This window comes from Varroa jacobsoni, unplaced genomic scaffold, assembly GCF_002532875.2.
Source record: "Varroa jacobsoni isolate VJ856 unplaced genomic scaffold, vjacob_1.0 scaffold_1216, whole genome shotgun sequence".
NCBI lineage: Eukaryota > Metazoa > Arthropoda > Arachnida > Mesostigmata > Varroidae > Varroa > Varroa jacobsoni.
In genome coordinates this window covers 1-26185 of record NW_019214118.1, presented here as the reverse complement: position 1 = coordinate 26185, position 26185 = coordinate 1, and the positions used below count along the sequence as shown (strand labels likewise).

Sequence of the window (26185 nt, the reverse complement as noted above, 5' to 3'; positions counted from 1 at the left end):
TTCACCTCACACTTACATATGTTTGTTAAAATAAAATGTCGTATTTATAGTTCGGTAAAGTAAAATATATACTAAGATCCAAACGGCAGCGTTCTCACGGAAACCGGAGAAAATGGGAACGGAAACTCTTGCATGTTATCATTTATACATATACATATACGCACTCGGCACATTTTTTTGAATATTGTAGCATCCAGGCAACAATTTCTTCTACATAAATTTTAGCTGTTTGCTACTCTAGGCGCTAAAAGAGAACAGATGACTATTGGTGATTAGCTAGGAAATGTACCTAGTTCATAGAAAATTAAGTATAGGAGACAGGAAGAACAAAATAGGCAACAATGAGATGTCGATTGTATCGGCTGGATCACTGTTCGGCGTACTATTATGTGTCGTTAGGCTTCAATAGCTACAGAGGCAATTAAGTGAGCCGATCACCACGACAAATTAAAATTGTCACTTTGCACTATCATTTTTAGCAATCAACTAGATTTAGGAGACATGGAAAATTAACTGACGTAAACTTTGGTAACATGAAATAACTCATCGATCGAATACGTTGTTTCAGTTTGAAGCAGGTGGTATATCTACTAGGTACGGGAAGTTCAAGTCCAAGTTGTGGTTTATTTCGAACACGGCAGTAGTGAGGCTGCAGCAATTGGTGAGTATAACAAAATCGTTTATAATCATAACTAATATTTCAGAAGGTTCATGCGCGCTCGGATTGTTAATTTTTTTGAACAAAACAGAAGCCATGCTATAAGATGCCAATACAACGCCTACAATCCTGGCGAATTCGGGATGACAGAGAGCGTGGGAGGGCTGAATTATGGCTACTGCAAAGGCAAAAAAAGGGCGTTCAATTAGAACGTCATTTATTAAGAATGTTTTCCTTCTTGTGTATATTGCTCTATCGATTGCTACAATGGTTATACAAGTAATACAAGCGTAATTCAACAAAGCAACGAACAGTAATTTCTTTTTGCCAAATATTAATGGAGTTCGCGCTACCTCGCACGTTTGAATATGCCCGCCACCAAGGCGGTATCCAAGAGCCCGCCAGGTGACCCCTGGCTGGCGCGACGGTAACGAAGAAAAAGCGCGTTTCGTGATCAACTCTGGCCAAGCCTCAAGGGCCATGTTGTGTATATAGCAGCCTCGTATGTGCGGTGTACATAGGCAGGTGTAAATACGTGTAAATATTGTGCAACCCTTGCGACAGCCGGACACGCCTCAGGTACGTAACTCCAAAGTAGCGCGTGCCATTTACGGGCCGCAAGATCCTCTCGAAACTGCCGGCCCAAAAAGAATCATATTATAATCACGGTTGCCGCTACTGCTACCACTACTGTTACTACGGTCGCCATATATACATGCATACAGTACGTAGAGCGGGGTTAGTGCAGCGATCGACAGGGCAAACAGCCCAATACAGAAAGCTGATCGTGCTGGACAAAGTACCATCACAGATTAATGCTATTGTCACACAACGCTATTGCTGGAGCAGCCACAGCAAAACAAAACTCAAGCTAAATCAATCTATTGACGGTATCGAGAGCGCTACACAGGGAAAATAGATCGATCAACTTCTTGCCTTCGATTCGGGCCGGAGTCAGTCGGCGGTTGGGCCGCTCATTGAACCGCCGAAAACGCCGACCCGAAAAATTGCCCAAATGACGACTAGCGAAATTTCACGGCCAGCGCTATGTGGTTCGTGCTCCTCGCTGTCTTCCATCGTTTCTATGGTTGTTAATTGTGGTCCCATGAGCGTTTGAGTTTGTAGGATATGAGAATTTAGAGTAGCAGTCAGTTTTGAGTTTCACTCGAAACAGGACGAATGGCAGGACGGCGGACAAAGAACGGTCGTCTTCTGTGTCGTGGTTAGACTCCTCGGATCCGGAATGCTAATGATGGTGACACCGCTTGCGGACGATGGCCTAGCTTGTGCTAATTCATGTGGGCATTGAAATATCTGTACACTAGTATCTGGCAACATGGACATGCATATTCGTTAACGGGTCCGCCCGATGCGCGACCCAATCCGCAGAAACGGAGTCGACTAAGTCGATTAGTTTTTCGAGAACACGTTTTATTTTTAGAAGCCTGCTATATACGGAAATGTATGTGGATCCGTTGTGTTGACGAGTGGAAAGTATTGTAGTTAATTATTATATTGATGGATGTTTTTGGTTTGTTTGATATCGTTTTCTGTCTCTCCAGAAGCACACGACTTGGTTAAATAATGGCCAAGGCGGCGCTCGATATCGCTGCGTCAGATCTTCTCGGATGCTGCGTTTGTTGTTGTTGGTGTTAGTGTTTGTCGCTTGTCGCGCCGCTGTGTGACCTATGTTCTGTCGTTTTCGTGTTACTAGTGTAAAATATAGCTAATATTACTACCAGGACGCTCCTGCTATCTTGGTGTAGTAATGAGTCTCTATTAATAATAAGAATCGCAGTAATGAACAGCTTCATCTTTTCGTCGGAGAAAATGCTCCCCTTCTGCTGCACTGCGCAGCACGGATAGCAGCGCCAGCCGCTGCTGCACCAATAAAAACAATAGGGCATAACCACAACCGATGCTGCTGCTGCTGTTGACAATAGCTCTTTCCATTTCGTGTCCTCGTATAGTATTATTATTAGCAGCCCTTCATTTTTCCGGCTTCTTTTGTTGCTGTTGTTTCTTTTGCGCTGCGACGCTGTCGTTTTCGTCGGTAGGCTACAGCAGGAGCGAGACGAAATAACAAGGAAAATCGCTCGAAACGAGACAACAGTCAGCTTGCGTACGACGAAAAGCAACAGAAACGACAGACAAACAGCCAATGCTGATAATGGTTATGACGATGCTGATGGAGCTATTGCTATTATCGTGGCTGATTGGCTTCTGCTTCCTGCTGTCTACAAGTGCACAGAATCTCAGATCCTCGTGGATAAACAATCGTCACTGTTGCGGTGGTAATAGAGTGATCAACGCAGACGACACCCCTATCCAGCAATCTATTCGGTGTTAGTGACACAACAACCGCTAGCGACAACAACATCGTCGCCAGGAAGGAATAGAACGAACAATAATGAAACAAGTTCATAAAATTATTCATAATGAAGTCTAAAGGAAAACAGTAATGATAACAAGTGGAATCATAAGTAACTGGTTTGTGATACGTGAGAGTGGACAGAAAGAAACCATGGATCGCCCACTCGTCTCCGTCGGTGTGCCGAGTCTGTTGCGTGTTTCGCAGTCTATTTGCTCTGAGGTGTTGTTTTTGTGTAGACTTACACCTATCTGCTGTGAGCAGCGTGAGCTATGTCCCTGTATGTGTGTGTATTCTTTGGGCAAAATTAATCAATTGCTTACAACGAATTGTTCATTCTATCACAGCGTTGTTTGTTGGTTAATGGAGGCGATAACAAATTGCCACACTCTTTGCAGCTCCCGACTAAAATGGCCGTATCATCAGTAATCAGGCTGAGTCGTAGGACTGCGCTACGGCTGCCGGTGCTGTGTTAATAGATGACGAGGCATCACGCAGAACAAAAGCGAAAAGGAGCCTGCGTGTCTGGACGCGACTGTCCTTTCGCTAGTGGGACTAGTCAACTCGTTTGTACAAATGCGTGAACTTAACTTGATCTATAGACGCTGGTTACATCTGCCATAGTATCTTCCTATAGACGTTATGATAAGATGAAAAAGTAACAAAATGTTGATTTTGTACTTTATTCTCGCAAAAAAACTGTCAAAAGAAGGAGAACTGGCAGGAGGTCTCTTTTATTGACGATTGCTCAGATGTTTCGCTTTCCATGTTTGGCCGAAAAAAGAACAATGACATATGTGGATGTGGCTTACAGCTCAATTTATTATCTATTTACTATTGGCATATCCAGTCCCTGGTACTACTATTTCATCGTATTCGTCGTTTTTGCTAAAATGATGAGTGTTGTTGTTTCATGTGTCGTATGGGCTCCGGCAGTCACTTTGTCTGTAGCTTCCACAGCCACTGCTGATGCTGTTGTTCGCACAGCTGTTGCTGTTGTTGTCATTCGGGGGTGATTCATTCGCCCACTCTTCCCCCCGCTTGATGAACGCGCCAGACGATTTCTATGCCCACAATTGCGCGTCTGCTTGTTCGTCCACCTCGAAGCAAAGGACCGTCGTTACACTTTATCGTCGTTATTCACTCAGCATCTTCCTCTAGCTTCAAATCCCTCTCGTCGCTTAGAGTAGGCAGCGTCATAATCATCTCTAAGAGCCCTGATGGCAGCGGCGACTTCCGCAACGCGCGGCAACGCCAAGAAGACGTCGGGTGGACAGACGGCCAACGAATGAACGCCTTATAGCCGCCCTGTATTTATTTACCTGTCGTGTTTCTCGTCTCTTAGCTTGTCTGTAAGTCTATATGTGTTGTCTGTAGTGGTTGTGCTAGCCGGTGGTTGCGATAGCGCCAATGATAAATGGTCGGTAAGCGGCGACTAAACCCAGTGGTTAATCGGAGGGCCGGACGGGCGCAATGTGCTCTATATCTTGCCTATTGTTTCTGTATCGACCACTCTCTCGCATAGATAATAGGGGCAACGACAGTGACACTATACCACCAATCGAATGTGCGGATAAGCGCCGTCAATGCTGGAACTTCCGTGTCAACAACAACCCGCATGAGCCAATAGGACTAGTGCTAATGGTAAGCCGTTGTCACCACCGTCATTGATATCGCCGTAGATGAGTCGACCAGCTACCAGCGCTCAGTCGGTCACCCAGTGAATTGCTCACTCTTGACACCTATTATTGATATGTGGATTGCATAAGCCGACCCAGAATTGGCGGCACCAAAATTCAACAGACACAAATGAGAGAAGACCTAAACAGAGAAATTTGAGTAGACCTAAACGGACACAATGCATACATGCAGCATTATAATAGAGTACAGCGAAATCGCCATTTAAAGAAGCGCTCAAAATCATGCACACATCGACACGTAATAGATACTTAACCTAAAGACAAAACCGGTAAGTTCAGAGAAAGAGAAAGATGAGAGAAGAGGGGTAGAAGGGAGATGAGCAGTGGGAATAAATTGGTTCTTTTCACTTTGTTTACATGGTCATCGTCTCTGTTGTTCCGGTACTGTGCCGTCGTTTATGTGACTGAGTTGGGTTTTGTGGATATCTCTCGCCTTTTACAATGCCAGTCCCAATAACGGCAACAACTATAGCAACAATCATCTAAACTACAATGTAGTATGTATTGGTGCAAAACACGGTGCTGCTACTATGACATGTTGCTGTCACCAGGGGGTGCTTTGTACACCATCTCTCGACGGTATTCGTCGGTCACGCATAGAAGCTTGCCTGTTTGGTCGTTGGGAGACCGTTTACTTGTTCACGGTAGTCTCTCGTGGCCTAGACAATGATATTATCGGTCAAATAGCGCTGCTCAATCGATGCCATTAGTGGCATTGCCAGGTAACCATCGTTGAGTCAAAGCTAAACGGCAACAAAGAGGCTTTAGTAATGATTGTTATTCTATAGATACAATGGCGCCATCATCAGCGATGGCGGTAACTTTTCGGGGCGACAGTATCGGTAATACTGCAGATTGCTGTTATTGTCTCGTCACCGTTGTAGCTTCGGTCGTTTACTGTTTCCAATGTCAGTCCCTCCTTGGGCTATAGAAACATACAGGATGTTCGGGATAAAGTGAGACATGCATTTATAACTACTACGGATACTAGAAGCCAGCCAGTTTTTGAGTTAGAGCGAAATCACAAATTCATCATGGCAAAAGGCTCGGTGTTCGATTTTGAGCGAAGATCAGCTACTGTTTAGTGTCGTCCGGACGGACGAACCCCATTGCGATTATACAGATTTTTTTGGCTGCCTCGAATGTACGCTCTGTGTCGTTGAATTTTCAAGCAGCTTTCTGTGAGATTAGGCAAAAGGTCTACAAGACCAGCTTTATCCGAAAAGTTCGAAAGCTAATTATAATACCGCTAAACCATTTCTAAATCATCCTGGAATTAGCAGCTCGTATTGGAAAAAAGTATCTACTGGCGACTAGGTCATTCAGATAGGGCGCTTGAGTTTTTGGGACTTTTGGCCCAGTACTAGCTCCGACATTTAAAACCATTAAATTTTTTGTGGCTGACATGTCTGAGCGATACTCTAATAGTCCATACGTAATATTGAGAAAAACAATATTAAACGGTGCTGTGTTGAAGATGAAATTCTGATTTTGTGTTGGATGACACACCGCTAGGTGGCTAAGGGAAATCGGAAAACAAAAAAGTGGTTTAGCGACAACATTGTGCATTTCAATGAGTGAAATATTACCACCATCGAAATCGTTAGCGCCAACGCAATTTTTATTAATTTAGCAAACCTTCTAGATACAGGCGCTACTGGCTATCCTTAGCCTCCTAATACGTGTGTGTGTATGTAATTTTAGTATTTCTTAAAGTCAGGTAGCGTTTCTGAAAACAGGAGTCATTTATCCGAATATGCATTGGAGTGCAATTGTTTGACAAAAACAACTGTTATGACTACCTAGTCCAATAATTGTGTATCAAAATTTAGATAACCTCAGATGAGCTATGACGTCTCGTTCGCTCGTAAGTTCTGATGAGCGTCATGGAGCGGATGGGCCGCTGCACTAATTGTTTGACAAAAAAAATACCACCTCTAATTCAAATTCATCTTCAATGTGTAAAGGCTCGTTATTACATCTGGCAAGTATCACTTATAATTTTTTGGTATTAGACTGCAACTAAAGCGTAGAGTATGCAGAGAAATTTGGAACGGTTCAAAATAGGGGCATTTTTTTGAAACAATGTCAAAACAGGGCGTCATTACAAACATCTCTCTAGCTATTTTAAGTATACAACAGCACCGTCATAACGAGCTCGATATCGCTTTCCAGAATTTGAAAATGTAGGGTTATGGTAACGGTCATACAACAGTTAGTCAGATGACTAGTTAATCAGTGATATGGTAATTTGCTATTTCCTACCGTACCATAATTCTCCTCGAACATCAACAGCCGTTACGTACACCTAGATCGATTTCCCAACCGTCTATCTATGATTGGTAGTCTTTGACATCCACTGGACACGTATAGATTGATGATTAAGTAAACGAGACCGAACTGTGCTCCGACTAGTGTTTTTAGTAGAAAAAGAGTCGATGAAAGGCTGTTCTGCTATCGCTGGAGTGGTGAAGCCACCTGTTTACGGCTAGTAATTGCTTTGATCTCCATGTACCAGTTAGGTATACATTTTTTAATTGTTCCTTCTTTTTTAAACAAAACAGAAACGATATAATTATTTTTCTTTTTGATTAGACAACGACTAAATGTAAATGGAGCAAAAATAATTTGCTCAAGCTAGCAACAGTATTGTACCTTGAACAGTATTTTCACTGATTGTCTCTGCAACCCCTCTGTTGTTTCATATTAGATGGACAACGGTTTTTCGGATTCCTAGAAGGTTTGCTTGGCGTTTTTTATTCTCCCTCTATGTTTGGATATATATATATATATATATATACAAAAACAATTCAGTTATTTTTTCGATGTTTTTGCTCTTTAGTTTGCTTGCTAGTTAAGAACGCCATCTTGTGTGCATGTGTGCCTCCTCAACTACGACATACTAAATCGTCACTTCCCGTACGAAAGTTCTCAGCTGGTTCCTAGAAACACAATCCGTTTCAACGACGGAAACAGTAGCAGCTGATGCTTGTAACAGTCCGTAATGAGTGCAGCTAGTCGGAATAGAGAGACTGAATCGTAGAAGCATTGCCTGGCGGTTCTTCTAGCCTTTCAACTATCCTGCGGCTGTTTGCGTATATCTATATGCGTATGTGTAGGAAGAAGAATGTATCCCTTCGTATGTACATGCACTCATGGATGTCTTCAATGGCGCTCCGCTTTTCCTTCCTTGACTGGAGTTTCCACCGTCGCAGTTTCTGATTCATCTGCTGTTGCTGAATGACACTCAAGCAAGTAGGCCGACAGACTACCTGTCATTACTGGCATACAGTAGTGATTGATAACGACCAAATGATTGTAAGCGGCCAGTAACGAATATCATTGCCACTACGATATTGACGACTCCGGCCGTCCAGCGCCGAAAACTGATTCTAATTGAGCCGTCCTAATCATGGCCAATAGGCATATGCATGTGTGTAACATTATATTTCGGCTAAGTACGTGCCATTACGATTTGCTAGTATGTGGTATCGTTGAGTAATGCGTCTGCAGAGGAAAAAAATGTCGGGGGGAACATGAAATATGAAGAGGAACTGTCTCGTTGAGCTTCACTCACAGCAAATTCATCATATAATACAATTATGCTGTATATACGAAAGCATATTAAATAAGGTGACTGCACCAGCAATACTCTATTTATGTACCACTCCGTATAAAAGTCGGGCGTAAAAAAGTAATTATTCGAAGAAAATTACACAGCGGTTGCTAATTGAAAGCATTCAGTGAAGAGGCTTGTCAGAAATTTGACATACACCATCACATGTTGGACTCATAAACACTATCTGTGGCACCATTTTATGTCGTAATGTTAGAATTCGATTAGCTGAACACGCTTAGACAATGCAAAAATTCTTGATTTTCTTAAACGACGTTAATAAAAGTGTGAGTGTTTCCGTCATATAACACAAAGAGGCTGTCCGCGAACAAACCGCTGCTGCAACCTGAATGTCGAATCTGTGATATTATAGAAATGTGGAGTGAAACGTGGGGTTGAGAAGAGTGACGTCGCACAGCGAAGACGTCTAGGAAAATAAAGACTGTTGAAGATTTTTGCATAATAGGATTGCTTCTTAGTGCATTCAACAGTACCATATGCGCTCTGTTGTTTTTCGTGTTGTTTGTTTGAACCTGAAACCGCAGGTAAACTAGTTTACACTGTGAACGCCTAATTGTATTGTAAACTCAACGGACACAGTTGCTATATAGACAAAGTCGCTTGCCGGGCACGCGTTCTTTCGGTCACGCTCGTCTCATCTTTGGGTTTTCCTTCATTGAAGCGACACAAAAATTTAGTTTCCTATTTATTATTTATCATTGGGAATCACCTCTAGCAGATAGTGGCCAAATTTATTGTTCGCAAAGAGAGATTCTCAGTGAGCAGTGGGTTTATTGTGTCATAGCGACATCATTATCTTGCATTAGTTAGGGATGTGCGTCTACTCTCTCGAGACTCGTATTGCTGCGACGCTGTCCATGCTGCATAGAATGTACGGGTTACTTGTTTACCAGTGGTATGAAAGAGAGTGAGTTATGTCCTGTGTGTGCTACTGCTGTACAAAGGGAACCGTCTGTTCTCGTCTGCTAGTCTGGCTAGTCCGTCTGCTTTCGTTGACGTCGTATTCTATTGTATTGTTGTGCTCTATTGTTATCCTGCAGAACGATCTGTTTCTGGCTAGCGGTGGTAGCGATTGTGGCAGGCGTTTTCCACTGCAGCAGCAGCTACGTGCGTCACAACAGTAGATCAACTCTTTTTCCTTTTACGTCACGAAGCACCACCTCTCAGATGCAGAATGTTTGCACGTTTGTGTGTCGACGTTGACTGTTGCCATCCCCACGCTGTCTAGCGTTCTTTCTTGTTTTATACTGTTGATGCTCTTTTGCTGGTATTTGTTGCATCTTGATGTTTGATTGCATCTTCTTTTAAGGCTCACTGTAGCTCATTGTCGTTTGCCTTCGTCGGTTAGCGCGCGCGGGCTCGGTGGCCACAGAACAGACAAACACAAAGATGCCGAATTGTGGTGCCTTTAGTGGCAGTAAAATGTCAATTTGGGGCAGCGTGTATTCATATGTAGGAGGCAAACTTCCTATGCTGACCGCGGCTGGGGCGGCAGTGCTTCCCTGGCGAGGGAAAGCGTTGCCATTTTTTGACTGTGTTGGATTTTGGTGTTGGTTGAAGTTCTCCAGCCGTTTTTATTTGAAATTGGTTACTTTTTTTTTTGCTGTGGTATCGATTCTCTTTTTGTGGTTGTATCACTATTGCGAAAAATGACGTGACGATCGAATATGCAGATGGCTGGAAACAATAGGTTTGGTTGTCTCTTTTAAAGTTCTTCAAAGAATGCCTCGCCAACCAGAAAATGAATATAGAAGCATATATGATTGCGAAGATACTGATTTCGCGGCAGATAAGTGTGTGGTTTAGATCTCGGGGATTTGTTCGATTTAGATATTTAAAGGACTGTACGTGGAGTTCTTCGAATTAATTTGGGAAGCTGTTCAAATAAACGTCATGACATTATTATTGCTTATTACTGACAAACTTGTAACTACGCAATACGAAGTCAAGTATTAGCTCGACCAAAAGAAGAAATATAGAGTAACAACAGGTAAATTGAATAAAAGAATACTGCAAGAATCGATTTCTATTAATCATGCAAACGATGAATGGCTTCGACTATTCGGAACACGCGAAAACCGAATCCCAGGCTTAACGAAATGGTGTGTTCGTTGTAGTGCGACGATCGACTAATATCGCCGTAGATAAAAAATTACTGATATAACAGAATAGGTAGTGACGTTCTTACTATCTAATGTAGCTTTTTCTGAGCTGTAAGTTTTACCAAGTAGTAAACGACAATGTTTGTAGAAATTGGTGTGCCTCTAGCTTTATACCAGCGTCGTTTCGGTTATTTAGGAACGATACGAGGAACGATACGAACAAATACCTATTGACAGAAAAATACCCAAATGCGGTCCCTACGGAATAACAGCTCGTTCTGTATATAGGGGGAGGTCACGAGTTCGTTAAATCTCTGTCCCATCACAGTGCGGCTCATTTTTATTCAAGCAGACGTTTCTTAACGTTGTTCCTGGCTATTCAGTCAATCGGATCAAGCACCGAACTGCAAAAATATTCTGATTTGTAAGTACTTTGGTATGATGCAGTTGTAGAAAATGACGGCGTATCTTCGAATGTCTTCTTTTATTAGCTTGTAGGAGGGATATGTATCAAATTCGTTGTATTCTGCGGTTCCGATGATAAGCCTGCAGGTGAATTACTCTATAGTCCTGAGAAAATCCTGTTCCTAAATGACTCAGATGAGTCATTGATGATCATCAGATGAGAGTTCCCCGAGTCTCTCGTTTTCTCCGACTCAAACCTGATGGACTACTCAAACCTAGAGAAGTCCTTGAACTCAAGGTTATTGTATCTGTAGTAGTATTTATTGATATGCTATATATTCCCGTTTTTAACAATAGGACATTTGCGCTGTTCAAGTGATTTTCATTGAGTGATTTTTTATATGCCTTAATATTTTGCTGACGTCGATTTAGTTGTGCATACGCTTGAGCCCAAAGTTTTTAGCTTTATTTTATTAACGCCGTTCCTATTAAAGAACAAAATGTCCGATTTACGATAACTAATCGATTTTTTAAGTCGTCCTCAACTTGAACCTCTACTATACATTATGCCGACCTTCTAATATGTGTTTTAAGAAAGAAGAAGCACACAGAATGCACAGGATGTTTCCATAGTATCTAAGTGTTTTAGTCAGCAGCTATAAGCTTATTGACGTCCGATGTGCCGATGATTCTCGAGTACACGAGTCCACAATTTTCGGCCCAATAAGCACGTCAGCTTGCTCATAGCTCGTGCCAAAATTACCATAGTTTCGTCTTCAGCGTTGTTTCTTGCTGCATTTGAAGCGTCAACCAATACTGACATACTGACAGAAAATTAAATATGTGTTGTTAACGGTTCATCCTTTATCGTGTATAATTTAAATTTACAAATAAGCCAAACATTTTTACTGCTTATTAATACAGGATTGCTCTATCATCCATAGCGTCATAGGGATATTTTTGTAGTTTACCTTAGTTGTGTCACAAATAAACGATATGTACGACAGTGGGTCAAGACTACGTTATCATAACATCGACGTAGATATTACTCTCAGTATTTACTCGATTCATCAGCGAATTTTAATAACTAACCGTGTCTGTTCATTGACTTCCCGTTACAGACGCTGCTGTGATTAACACCATCTTGAGCAAACCACAGCAACAACGGCAGAAACTCAACCACAGCAGCGACAATAACACGAATATCACCAAAAACAGAAAAGAGGAAGCAAAAGACGAGAAAACAGAATATTTCTATCGATCACGATACCGACAACATCGGGGTCGATTCGTCGAGGCCGAGCGTCGCGCAGGACTATCTATCATCCTTACATTAAACAACAGGGATACCCAAATCCATTCAGATTTACGCGCGTACAGGATTAGATACACATACACAAGTACGGACACATACACACACACCTAAAAAGGATAGATTGTTTACACACTTCCAGTACATACACGCATATTCATTTACATTCAAACAGCGAACAGAGTATATACGACGCTTGTGAGGAGACACTGCGCTTTTGTGCCGCGTGCCTTGAGACCTGTGCCGCAACGTTTTTTTTCGCGCTAAGAAAGAAAACAATATTTCCTAGCAGAGCGCCTCCAACGCTCGCCTGGCGTTAGCGAGCCTAAGACGAGGCGTTTGTAGGCGTGTGGCGCTTAGACATTGTGACAGACAGCGACAAACATCATTGCTATACACGTAGACACAACACACGCAGATTTTATGAGTAGTTGAGTTTGATAAGGACGTTTGAGTAGAAGACTTTTTTAGGAGTGTCGCAGCTCGAGTCTCGTGTTGTTTCGGGGCGTGTTCTGACTGGTCGCGCGGCTCAGCGCCAAGTAGAACTAGGCAGCAGATTGCGCCTGTCAACCAAGGAGATCCGACTCAAATAACGATCTGGCGGAAGGGTCCTCATTAAAAGTGGGGGCTCACCGATGATGTAATAATTTAGACCAACAAACTCATCATTCAGCTACTTCTACATAGCTTTGCAGAATCTGGAACAGGAACTTATCCACCAAATACAATATTTCGGCCGTGTTTCTCCTTGATTACGACAACGGCGAAAACGGCAAAAACAAAAGTGAAATTATCAGCTACAAAGAAGAAAAACAAAGCAGATAATTCCATTGTAATAAAACAAGGGGAAAGGGATAGAAAAAACAGCGAGAAGTAACTACTACGGCCACTGTAGACAAGTTCATATACGACACGACCCCCTCCCCGCACAAGAGCTATCACGTCCACTCTACGAACCCGCTATATCAGTTTATCAACCCAAATAGATATATCGATAACGCGTGTCAAATTATCAACTTTTGATCACAAGAACGGCAACAACATCAACAACAGTGAATAATAATACAGATCCACGATACACTTCACTGTGCCAGCTTAATCTGCGCTGACAAGACCACAACTATGGAGATGCTGAACGGCACTGCAGAAGGCCCGCGAACAGCGGGCGCACCACCAGGGGGAGGCCGCGGTGGTGGGGGTACTGGGTCGAACGGTTCGCAGTCTGCCGCAGGCAACGGAGGGCCAGGTAGCGGAGGCGGAACCAACAATGGACACGCCCCGTCTGGATCTCCGGCGTTGACAGCACCTGGAGCCCCAGGTTCGGGGGTTCAGCATCGAAGCCAAGACGACGCAATGGTCAGGTAAGTCGTGTGAGCTCTTGAGGAGGGGATCTTCAAGCTGATGCCTTCTAGCTATTCTAGTATACCTCTTGGAAGCATGACCATGCGCTATACCGGAAAGGCCTGGGAGAAGTTTATATTCATTCCTTCTCAATATTGAAGCTTGCTGAAAAACAATGTATAGGTGTACCCTATAACTTGAAAACGGACTTGCCCTACCTTTAGGGCTAAAAGTATCTTTTAAATTATGAAAGAAATTAACGATCTTCTATCTATCAGCCATAAAGTGAATCAAATATGTATAAGATTCATTTACGTTAACCATTGGGTCTAGGATACGCACTTGTTCAAAACTGCTGTAACAGAATCGTTAGTTCGCTTCGTGACGTTGCACTTCGTTTTTCTATTGAGTCTGAATACTTACGTTCACCGAAATTTCTTCCGAAAGTCATGGAAAAATTCAATTTTTGGCGCTGTCCTCAGGATGTCCTTTTTTGAATTATTCTAATGAATTATCTGAACAGGTCAAGTGGAAAACGCACATCTAACTGCAGTGATTGCATAACGTCATAAAGTATATTTATTGGGTGAGAGATCTCACATATATATCGAACGTGTGGTTATTCAAACTTAGTGGCATGTATCTTTTTATATGAAAACGGACTTACCCAGGCATGAAGCTTTCATTGTAAACCTGTCTCGTGAGGCTAAACCTATTTACACCTGCATTAGCGGGAACTCCTAATTATGGAAAGATGATTTCGTCTTTTCTGATAGATAATACACATATATTTATGGCAAACAGTTAAGAATCATTAATTTTAGAGAACGTGAAACTTTTCTGACTAGTGGAAATCTTAGTTTGACATCCTATGAGATATGAATATCTCATTATAAAGTACAGTATAAAGTTATGAACAACTTTACGATTCATATATGAGAGTAATATACCTTATGCCCTACCCAAATTTTTACAAGATCGTTCTTTGATTTTTAACTAATGATTTTCAATGTTTTCCCATCTCTCTTGTTATCTCTGTTGCGTTGCAGCTATTTCTTTCAGCGATCTGAGACCGACTTTCAGTCGTACGCAAAACATTCACGGTGGGTACTCGGAGATGGCACCGACGGAATGGGTACAGGAGGTGCTGGTGGCGACCCAACCGCCGAATTGGAAAGCGAATTTCAGGCGTTGGCTCTTGAGACCTCCGCCGGTCCCCAGATGATTGGTCCTAGCTCTGCCAAGAAGCTCTGGGCTCTCGACTCAGTGTCTCCTGAGCAGGGCGGGCCTGTAGGAGGTGTCGGCCAGAAACAACTGGCGGATGAAGCTAGCAAGGGCGCCGGAGGTTGTGGTGGAGGTATCTTTGTTGATCAATGGCGCGATCCAACGTGGAGCGGTGGCTATTCGCAACCAACAGGGCCTGCTGGTCCCGATGGTACACACGGACAACCGCCTGTCCTAAGTCCACGCCTGAGCGAGAAGATGGTCGAATACGTTCTTGGCGGCTCGAGTCCGACGGCCATGGGCCTGAAGAAAGCCATGGCGGGAAAGGAGCCAGCTGGGGTTAAAAAACATGGCGTTGGAGTCGCAGTAGGTGTGGCAGGTCAGCTGGCCAATGGCACACTCACCCATGACGACTTCGGAACGGCCGGCGACGAATCTTTGGACAAGAAGACTGCCGGTACCATAAGAGGAGCCCCTTTTGATATGGCGATGGCCACGGGACCTCAACCGCCATTGGGTTTTCCGGATTACGCTGCACATGCAGCTGGTATGAATGGACACAATCTGATGAGTGCACTTGATGCACCAAGTGGGATGTTGCCAGATTATTCGACGGGAGCGCCGAATGGACCAAATTCACAACAAGCCCTTGGCTACCTACATGGTGGCGGGCAGAGACAACAGCAGCAACCTCCACAAGGTATGTAGTATGACAGGACAGTTAGCACCGCGAGAACAATAGTATCTTAGCTTTCAAGAAAGAATATTGACACGTTTATGGTACGGTAATTGTTGTCAATTCATTAGTGTCATGTGATCCATGAACATTCGCAATTTTATCTTAAATGTTTCTTTCTTTAGACAATAAGACACTGGTTACCGACTTCTTATCGTAATATATGAATCCTTTCTATCTCGTTCTATATGTATATGTCGTCATGGGAACGTTGCAGGGACAGGCGGACATATGGTGGCTCACATGATGGCAGGTCAACAGCCTCCGCCACATGCGCATCCTCAAGCACAGTTTCCACCACATCACCCTGCGCAGCACGGGCATGCGGGTCATGCTGGTCACCCGCGGAATCCATACATCACCGCAGCAATCAATCAGGACCCGTACGCAACGGCTATGGGTCTTGTATCACCCGCTGCTATGCCACTGCCCGCGCAGTACTACGGAATGCCACCTTGGGGCATGTACCAACCGCCTGGACCGAATCCTGGCCCACCGGGGCCACCCGGACCGCCGGCAGTCGGTGCTGGGGGAACCGGGCCCCACGGTCCACACCCTCAGCACATGGCGGCCCAGCGGCCGATCACGCCAGGAGCTGTCAACGGCGAAGGTCCACCAGGTGGTCCGGGCAGTTATGGTGGGCCTATGATGGGCGGTTATTACGATAATGTTAGTAACGTTATGATGGGCCGTGGTGTTGGAATGGCTGGTCCGCCGGGACCGGGTGGACCGCACGGTCACCCACATGGTCACCCACATGGACATCCACAGGCTGGTGTTAGGCTGCTGCAACCGCCAAGTGGTCATATGGTGAACATGGTCAATGGTCCACGTGGACCTCATGGCCATCCTGGCAGCCAGCAGATGCAGCTTAACCAGGCCGGAGGACAAGGTCAGCCCGGATCGGGAGGCGACAGCCTGGGTGGTGGCGCCGTAGGTGTAGGCGGACAGTCCGGTGGAGGCAGTTCTTTATTTTCGGGTGGCGCAGCTGGCGCGTCCGGCCCATCTTTGGCCGCAAGCGCTCTTGGCAATTCGCTCAATCCGATGGGAAATCTAAGTAGCGCCTCGTTTGGCAGCAACTTTGGGTCCAACAGCGGGGGTCAAAATACCTCAGGCATGGCTGGACTGGGACCAATCGGTAGCAACCCCATGGGACCCATTGGCACCGGGCTGGACTCACAGCAACAACAACACCATCCTGGTGCTCGAAGAGAGTCGTTTGATCGAAGGGATTTTGGTAATCAGGTTGGTGTTGTTTCATCGTATAAACACTGTTTGTGTGTGTTCGTGTGGGGCGTGTGATGTAGCATATTATAAACTTCGATATGCGTTTGGTCACATCATCTGTTGAATGACATTTTTTTTATTTATAAGCTCGATTAAAAAACATGGTTTTCTCTCAATTACTAACTAATAATGACATTCATGGCTTCTCTAGTGTTTTACTACGCTGACGACGTGATTAATCAACTAACCCCTCTCCGCTTTCACTAACCTCTTACTAAGTGTTAAACACTCGACGGATGAACATGTTGGTTCAGTCGCTTCTGTTCCAGGGAGGACAGCGGTCGTTTGGCGAACCATTCGGACCAGTGGGGAAGTCGCAGCTTTATAATCCACTGGGACTAGTAGGCCCGCCGACGCAAAGCCTTACGCCCCCGCTGTCGGGGCTCAACGGTTCGTCGTCTAACCTCAGCCTAGGACCCACTTTGGCCTCCCGACTTGTGTCAGGTCCCGCTGGGCCTGGCCAGGGCGATAAATTTCCCACGATGCGTAACGGTGGCCTGGGTATGGCTGGCTTCGGACAGGCAGGAGGTTCAAACCTGTTCCCTTCGCATAACAGTAGCCATCCCAATGTCGGCATGCAGCGAAAGTGAGTTTGACTTGCCACCTAGTAAAACATGCAGTATACTCATAGGAGAATATATTAATGTTTTCTGTGATAGGTGTCTTACAACAACTAACATCTCGCTAAAACCCTGGCTAATGACTAAGAGCGTTCTGATAAACTAAATACGCTTCCTATAAGTTGATTTCTTTCGTATCTATTAAAAAACCAGGAGAAACTGAATCAAAAATTCTTTCGTATCTATTAAAAAACCAGGAGAAACTGAATCAAAAATATATACTCAACAATAAGTCATTAACAGCTTAGATAAAAAAAAACAAAAAAAGGCTTATATGTTTAGCATTCTTCGCCTATTTGGGGCGAGTTATTATAATTGGTTGCTATTTTCTCTCATAGTGGCGTGCTTGAAAAGAACACCGGCCGGTCACGTCTGCTGGAAGATTTCCGCAACAACCGCTACCCAAACCTTCAGCTGCGTGATCTGCTCAATCATATCGTCGAGTTCTCGCAGGATCAGCATGGCTCACGCTTCATTCAACAAAAACTCGAACGTGCCACTCTGGCTGAAAAACAGCTCGTATTTAATGAGATCATCAATTCGGCCTACTCACTTATGACGGACGTATTTGGAAATTACGTTATTCAAAAGTTCTTCGAATTCGGTACTCCCGAGCAAAAACAGGCGTTGGCGGCACGTGTCAAGGGCCACGTTCTTCCACTGGCGTTGCAGATGTACGGTTGTCGGGTAATCCAGAAGGCCTTAGAGAGTATTCCATCTGAACAGCAGAAGGACATTGTTAAAGAGCTTGATGGACATGTACTCAAATGCGTCAAAGACCAGAATGGTAATCATGTTGTTCAGAAATGCATTGAATGTGTGGAACCGCTTGCGCTCCAGTTCATTATTGACGCGTTCCAGGTGAGCACCAAGTAATTATGGTATATATAACAACTAATCTTTAAGAATCAAAGTAATATTAACAAAAACAAATGTAGTATAATCATGTAACGTCACTGCCTAAAAAATTCCGATAGCATAGATTTTGATTATATTGCGCCTTATAATAAAACCTCGACTTGAAAGAATTATTTCTTGAGCCATTACATTATTTCCTTCATGGGAGCATTTTCCTTAGCACGAGGTACTACATATATGCGCTAGTTAAATCTGACTACGTCTAATTCTCTTTCTCGCTTTCTCTGTGTGTATAACCTATGTCCTGGCTATTGCTGGTATTCACCCGTGAAATAGGGTCAAGTGTTTGCATTGTCAACGCACCCTTATGGCTGTCGCGTGATCCAGCGAATTCTGGAACACTGCACGGCCGACCAGACATCGCCCATTCTTGAGGAGCTTCATCAGCACACGGAACAGCTCGTGCAGGACCAGTATGGCAATTACGTGATTCAGCACGTGCTGGAACACGGTCGTGCCGACGACAAGAACCAAATCGTCGGAGCGGCTCGCGGCAAGGTGCTTGCCCTCTCTCAGCACAAATTCGCCTCAAACGTCGTTGAAAAGTGTGTGACGCACGCGTCACGACAGGATCGTGTCCTTCTCATCGAAGAGGTTTGCTCATTCCTCGATGGCAGTGCCCTCTACACGATGATCAAAGACCAATATGCTAACTATGTTGTCCAGCGAATGATTGAGGTCGCTGAGCCACCGCAGCGTAAGCTGCTTTTGCAAAAGATCCGCCCGCATATGGCATCGCTGCGCAAGTACACTTATGGCAAGCATATACTTGGCAAGCTCGAGAAGTACCTCATGAAGGGCGGACAGGGAGGTCAGGGAGGTGCCGCGGGACTCGGCGCTATGGACCCGCACAATACACCGTAAATAATTATACCCGTAGTAGTCGTAGTAGCAATAGTCGTCGCAAGAAATCTGCTGTGGACACAAACGGATTGACATGGACGGGTGGACATAGTGATGAGTGTTGAACAGCGATGGCACCGGCAATGGAGGTTAGAAATGAAGATCAAACCCTACGAAGTGAGAGGCGAAGCTAGAGGTGAGGCAGCTGGTTACATCAATACGGAGACAGCGATATAGAATTACTAATTATATGGACGATTTATAGTTGGTTGACCCTGGATCGTGGCAGAGCAGAACATGTATGGAGCATCACGAGTGCGTGAGATGGCAACAAAAAGAAAAGGTTAAATGATGAAGATGAAAATCAAACGACTACGATATGATCGACACGGACAACTATATAGAATGTACCGATAGGTTGCGACGCCTATAGAAATCTAGGCGAACACACCATTAACAAAACTACCACAACAATAGCATCAAACAGAAAAGCCTCAGCTTAAAAACGCAAAAATAACTTATTGTCACCAATACAACTGAGCTACATATTGAATTGAATGATAAACTGACACACATAAGAACACATGATCATTACATATAAGAAATAAATTCGGTGAGGCAACAGCATTAGAGGAACAGATCCACAAGCAGCAGATCCGTAGCAGTTTAACAAATGCAAACAACACGAAGCTGCAAACAAACACTGTATCGTACATACGTTATTATTATTACAGAAGGGAATAAGAGGTTTAGTAGCTACACGACGCACACATTCACTTGAATACAGGGCGAGATGTTGTAATTTAACAATGATAATTGATTATGATAATGGTTTTGCGGAAAAAAAAAAAGAACAGATTACTGTCGAAGACATGTAGACAATTGTATGCGAGTAGGAGAAATACAATGGGGTGTCTGCGTTGAACATATGGGAAGATGAAATTCTACTCACTTCAGTTTATTGATGACGCTGCTAACGGTTGCTGCAAAAGATTAATAGTAAGGGCTAAAGAATGGAAATATTCATGTTATTTCATACGAATGGAACTCCTAGGACTGATGTAATGGGAGGATCCAAATGGATCGATCTTACAGGAGTTGAGCGCCGCTCCACGATTAGCTGACTTGGCGCATTTCGCCATGTTAACGATAACGAATAGGAGGGTCGAATGGGGGCATCTTATAATTAGTAGCAGCATTATTAGGTGAGAAAACGATGAATGTTAAGAACGTGAAAACTTAATTTTTCGCGAAAGTTGCAGGAGGAACCACTACACTTTTGCAAGTAGCAAAAGTAGGTTTTGAATAGATTAACTATGGGGGTCTGCTTGAAGCCCGAGAAAACGCACTTAATTCGCTAGATGAGTCTAGATCGAGAGCACGAAACAACATGCATGATCAGTAATATTTGAAACATTATGGAATGTTAGCTTATTTTCGGGGGGGGGGGGGGGGATAAGGTTTCAAGAATAGTCAACTGATTTCAGAGAACGGGTAAAAGAACGCTCCTAATAGACCGACGCAAATAACAAATATAAACGACGAAAAGGAATACAGTGTAGAACCGCAGAATAGATCAGCGTGAAGTTATATCATTGGGAGCCAAAGAGGTTAAATGGGAAAGGTGTCTTCCCTGGGAAATTAGTAGCTTTTTACCGAAAAGGACGTAACAGATTACACGACAATAAGTGAGGAAAAAAATCTTTGATTTAAGGTCGTCGCGAGGTACAAGAAAGCTGGGAAGAGCCCTAATTAAGAAAACATGTTAATTCCTACTATTTACATGCTAACATGTTCTTACATGTTAACTATGGCTATTTGTATTTAGCATAAACAAAAAAAAACAATAGATCCACACGAAAATATAACTGATGGATATACAGGAGGATTGACCCACCGCGTATCACATGCACTGCTCTCCCAAAATACCTTCACCCCCCCTCGCTTGCTTCCCAATAATGATTTTTCAATTAATAGATCACGCGATTGATGTCAAATGATTGGTTGGTTCGAATCATTGGTTCCGAGCATCGACTTACGAAAATCGACGAAAGCAGATGAACAAAAGGAATTAGCTCTCGTTTTGTACCGGACTCCTCAGATGACAGCGGGCGTAATGTGATTTCGTGACGATATAGCGTTTCTTTGGCGAATAGACCGAAAAAAATGTGGATTTTGGATAGCGCATGACGCGTGTGATGATGAATGTTAATGATGAATGTGTAACGTCATGGTAATAATAACAGTAATAAGATTAATACTGGATAATAAGCAAACAATACATAATACTGTGTCTCGTTGTCTCGTGCTGCCCCAACGACAACCGCGCCCAGATGCGGCAACACATTGGCTATTTGCCGACGCAGCGACCCAGAAGGCCCAGCAACGAGAGCGACCGTAAGAATACGAAGTTGTCCCCCGCAGGCGCAAAATGATTGAAAGAAAGCTTAGAACGAGTCGGAAAAGACAGTTAATTTCTGTCAACTTATATTATGAAAAATATGAAGGAAAACCCGGTTTGTCGTCGAATATGTTTGTCACAACCTCTGTCATGCATAGAGACCGCTTGGTGATTATTATATATATATATGGCGACATCCGTTCCAACAAACGAACAGTGATGACGGATAACACCGCTTGGCGACAATACCAGCAAAAAGCAAATACGATATGTGACAACGTACAACAGCATGGAGAACGAACGAGATATAGTAACTAATATGGTAAATAATAATGAAACGGTTGATGATGATTATACTGAAGTGATATGGATCGACGAAAAATGCCAACGATACCTATAACGAAGGAATACACAATATTCTAGACAACAGTAATACTAAGTAATAACTGCCAAGGTTAAAAAGCATAACGCCTGGATTTGCTGGAGAACAGCTCTGGCACGCGCACAGATAAATATAACATCAGTTTCATTATTATCAACGATAACGGAACATCAGCAGAAACAGCCTAAATAACAATAACTACCCCCCATTGCGAGCTCGTCAAGGGAACATGGCGTACCTATTGAGCTCTAGATGTTGCACAGAACAGTTATTACTTGTGGCAGTGACGCCGCACTGCTGTTTAAATACTACACTGCTATTAGTACGCGTACAGATTACATTATAGATTTTGTCACTATATGCCCTTTCCTGTGCTGTTATGTAAGTACATAAGAAAATCTTGTATTTCTTTACTTGATAATTATTACAATGATATATCATTGTTATTATTACTGAATGAGATAATCTAAGGATCGTGGCCTCCACATGCGCATCGTACAGAAACTGACACACAAACACGTAGAACATTCAAGGACATCTACAAAGCTATGGGTAAAGCGTACTAGACAAAATGTGTCCACACTGAAACATAATTATGCAATCAAGCCACAGACAAACAAAAGGCCGCACAGATACGATATCCAAAACACAGGCTTACAGATGTCGAAGATGTAAATAACCGAAACAATCCCACACTCACGATGAAAACATCATCATGAAGCGGGGATAACGGAAAAAAAAGAAACATTTATTTCAACAAACAGATCGCCATTGAATCATGTTAACATAAATTCAGTTGGTTGACAATTCTGTTATCTAATGACAGTAAGTTATTGTCGAAAATTAACATTATCAAAGGGCCTATAGTAATATTCGCCGTTAAGCACGGGACAGTGCCGAAATTTCTAATTTTAATTTATTTTTTACCTCATCAAAACAACACATTGATCGTTCAGTTTATCGATTGATCATCGGCCTTTGCAACCTCGATATCGAATCAACTCGATTGTGATATAGAAAAAACATCATGAATATATGTATGAATTTTGAGTTAGTTTCCAAGATGATCTGTTTCGAGTCGATTTGGACAATGCCTGTGTTTGCCGATTCGTCATTTTCGATCGATAATCGGTGACCATCAATGGATGGACTGATTGATTAACGTCTTTTTTTCCTATCAATGTTACAAGCGTTTATGCGTAGTTACGCACGAAAAGTATTTCAATGAATCAATGGCTTTCGATTTGGTTCGCATACCATTAGTACAGAACAGTGCGTCCTTCGCTTCCATGCAGCCCGCCCCGGTTCAACTGAATTAGAGAGCGAGAGAGAGCGAGAGAGAGAGAGAGAGCGAGAGAGAGAGCGCGCGCGCGCGTAGAGAGGGAGAGGGAAAGAGAGGGAGGGAGGGAGATGTGGAGAAAGAGGGGGATAGAGAGGGGGAGGGGAGAGGGTAATAAAAACTCTAGTAGTATAAGTATTCAATATTGTAGACATAGTTGGTCAAAAAGCTCGCAGTTTTATACAACAACAAATCAATGTTATAGATGTCGCAACTGGAATCTGCTATTTTGTCTCCCATCATTTTGACTTGACAGCGAAATTGGTGTTCCCGAAAATTCGAATTGTCGACTTATTAATGAAATGTGATCTCATAATCAATTTCGAACTTTGTCTAGCCTTGGCTATTATCGGATGTTAATTTAAGCGTTTTATAGGCACGTCAAAAACACATAACAGGCTAAATAGGTGCACGGCCTTCAGAGCGCCCATCAAATGCTCGATCGTTTTATCTATACGTAACAATGTGCCTATAACTGCGATATGCGTGGACGTCTAAGAAAACACGAACGTTGTCACCAGTTCAGAGTAGTTGTAGAATAGATAATGTTTGTGTAGAATGCATACAGGCTCAGTGGTTTCAACTGTCGTTTCGATCGAATGCCATTTATCGATTATCTCTCAGTCAGTTTCTGGTAGTTAAAGATGAGCCATATCGTAAGCGGGCTGAACACGAGACAAGAGTTTAACGATGGAATGGTTAGTTATTTTCTACGAATGCAAGACTAGCAGAGCAAACAATAATGTGTGAAGAGACAAGTGAATTTCCTACATAAATTAACATATGGTAGCAGCTCCGTGGTAGTAACCTTGACCTTGCTGATGCTTTTTTTTTAATAAAAAAAATAATGACAATAATGATAATAATAATAATAACGAAATAGATATGTTGCAGCCGCACCGATATCAACCGCCACCTGTAATGACGATACCAGCATGTAAATTGTAAATAAACGTTTTGTACAGTTTTAGACGAGAGGAACAACGGGCGAGTAAGTTGCGACCGTGCGAATCCGAAAAAAAATGCAATCAATGACCTAATGATGATTGACTGTCGTTTGAATTCTGGTGACTCTGGTGTAATTAGTCCTGTAATTATATTATCACTACGACTACTACTATCAGATGTATATGCATGATAATGACAATATGAGGCTGATATGAGGCTAATCGTGATAACGATGATATGATAACAATTAATAAAACGATGACTGTTATAACGATTCATATATGACAAAGCAGCATTCAAAACAAAACAAATGGGCGATGAACGCAATACGCAATAATGGTGCGATGTTGGACGTCGGTTAACAGGAGGTGGAAAAAGATTTATAACGAGTAAACTACCGACACGGCCACATATATGGCAGTAGCTAAAAGATGGCTGCTTTTTGTCTTGTGTACGAAACTATGAAATACCCTGTTGATGCTGGACTGGACTGGACTATCTTACAACTCAGTACCAGGTAGAGGGTGTAGAAGAAGTTCATGGTAAACGGTGATGGCAGAACACCGAAATCGTCGCGTATTCGGCGGCTTTCTCGAATTGAGGGCCCGTCGACTTTTCGATTATTCATGCCATTATTGTATGTATCCTGGTATTGTTTGTATTATTGTTATTATCCTTATGCTGTCATCGGAAGAGGCGTAGCAGTGAATGCGGCGGGTTGCACATATTCATCACGCAGACGAGCTCTCAATCAGTCAAAACTACAGACGGTGGCAAAGCACAAAGTCAAATGCGGGGACGCCAATGTGATGTGAATAAATCGAGGTCCACGCAGCGTGAAAAAATTTGGCGACACGACACCCTAATATTCAGATAAAATAAACACTGAGAATAACAAGTACTATACATCTTAAACGACAACAAAAGTTACACACAAAAGCAAATATCAACAGACAAAACCTCAATTGCGAAGCAACATGTAAATTCTATAAATATATATATATAAATATGTATTTGAAGGCCGAATGATTTATCTGGAGGGGGAACTCCCCCAACGTTGTATTAAATGTGTGTATTGCAAACTTGATAGAAATGGGGAAAACGTACAGAGGTCTGCACAGAGAAAATATTTTCATAGACAAGAATGCCTGAAATAGAAAGAGGTTCACAAAGAAAAAAAAAAAGGTATAACTGTCATGTAAAATAAAATATTACCGGTTATTACTTCCTCAATTGTAAGCAAAAGCTGCAACCTAAGTAAAATGGATTATTCGATTATCAGAAACATGAATTGCCTGGAAAATGATAAAACGAAGAGTGATTTTGCTAGCTGCGGGAGGGCACCTATGCGAAGTTGGGGATTGGCTGGAAACTCTTAGGCGCGTTGTTAAGCATTGAGCGAACACCGAAGTACAAGCGAAGTGATATATTGGAGGCCAAGACGATACGTTTACTCGGACAAGCGTAAAATTAGAAGAAAAATACTTAACCGATAAGGGTGGTACCAGATTTGGTCAAGCTGGCGTGTAACCAGGTTGCGGGACTAATTATAGACAGCCTTCAGCGAAGAGAATGACGCAACGTAAATAAAGGTGTGGGAGAGGGGTCGTCCGGCACAATGTGTAAGTGTTTGTTTAACATTAGTGATAATAGAAACGATTAGTGATCACTGTATTATAGTAGATATATTTGAGGGATTTGTGAAATGAGAACCGCCCACCCCTATAGCGGATGGGTTATCGACGGCAGAACGATAAACGCGAACGAACGATAACATTAAATAAACGAGCTACTATATATACCAGTTAGCTTCATTCAGCACATAGCAAAAAGAACAGGACACCTCAGCGATAACGAGACAAAGACAACAACTCTGGTCGAAGCAAATGCGGGAACTCTGGCGCGGTTGTCAGGGCAAAGTGCTGTCTCTATCAATATACATATAATATACTATGACATTT

The 26185-nt window shown here is 43.0% G+C and overlaps 1 protein-coding gene across 3 annotated transcripts; it reads left to right on the top strand.

Moving 5' to 3' along the window:
- Positions 1 to 1058: 1058 nt before the first annotated feature.
- Positions 1059 to 26023, top strand: LOC111267746 (pumilio homolog 1). 3 transcript variants are annotated; one of them, XM_086971423.1, is made up of 8 exons: positions 1059 to 1237; positions 4555 to 4673; positions 11995 to 13546; positions 14576 to 15450; positions 15704 to 16731; positions 17028 to 17359; positions 17732 to 18254; positions 18588 to 26023. In XM_086971423.1, the coding sequence occupies exons 3-8, from the start codon at positions 13308 to 13310 to the stop codon at positions 19173 to 19175; spliced, it is 3585 nt and encodes a 1194-aa protein (XP_086827549.1). In that variant the 5' UTR covers positions 1059 to 1237; positions 4555 to 4673; positions 11995 to 13307; the 3' UTR covers positions 19176 to 26023. The 3 variants fall into 3 exon arrangements, with proteins under 3 accessions (XP_086827549.1, XP_022701933.1, XP_022701930.1); XM_022846198.2 differs by lacking the exon at positions 4555 to 4673 and having other exon boundaries at positions 17043 to 17359; XM_022846195.2 differs by lacking the exon at positions 4555 to 4673.
- The last annotated feature ends 162 nt before the right edge of the window (positions 26024 to 26185 follow it).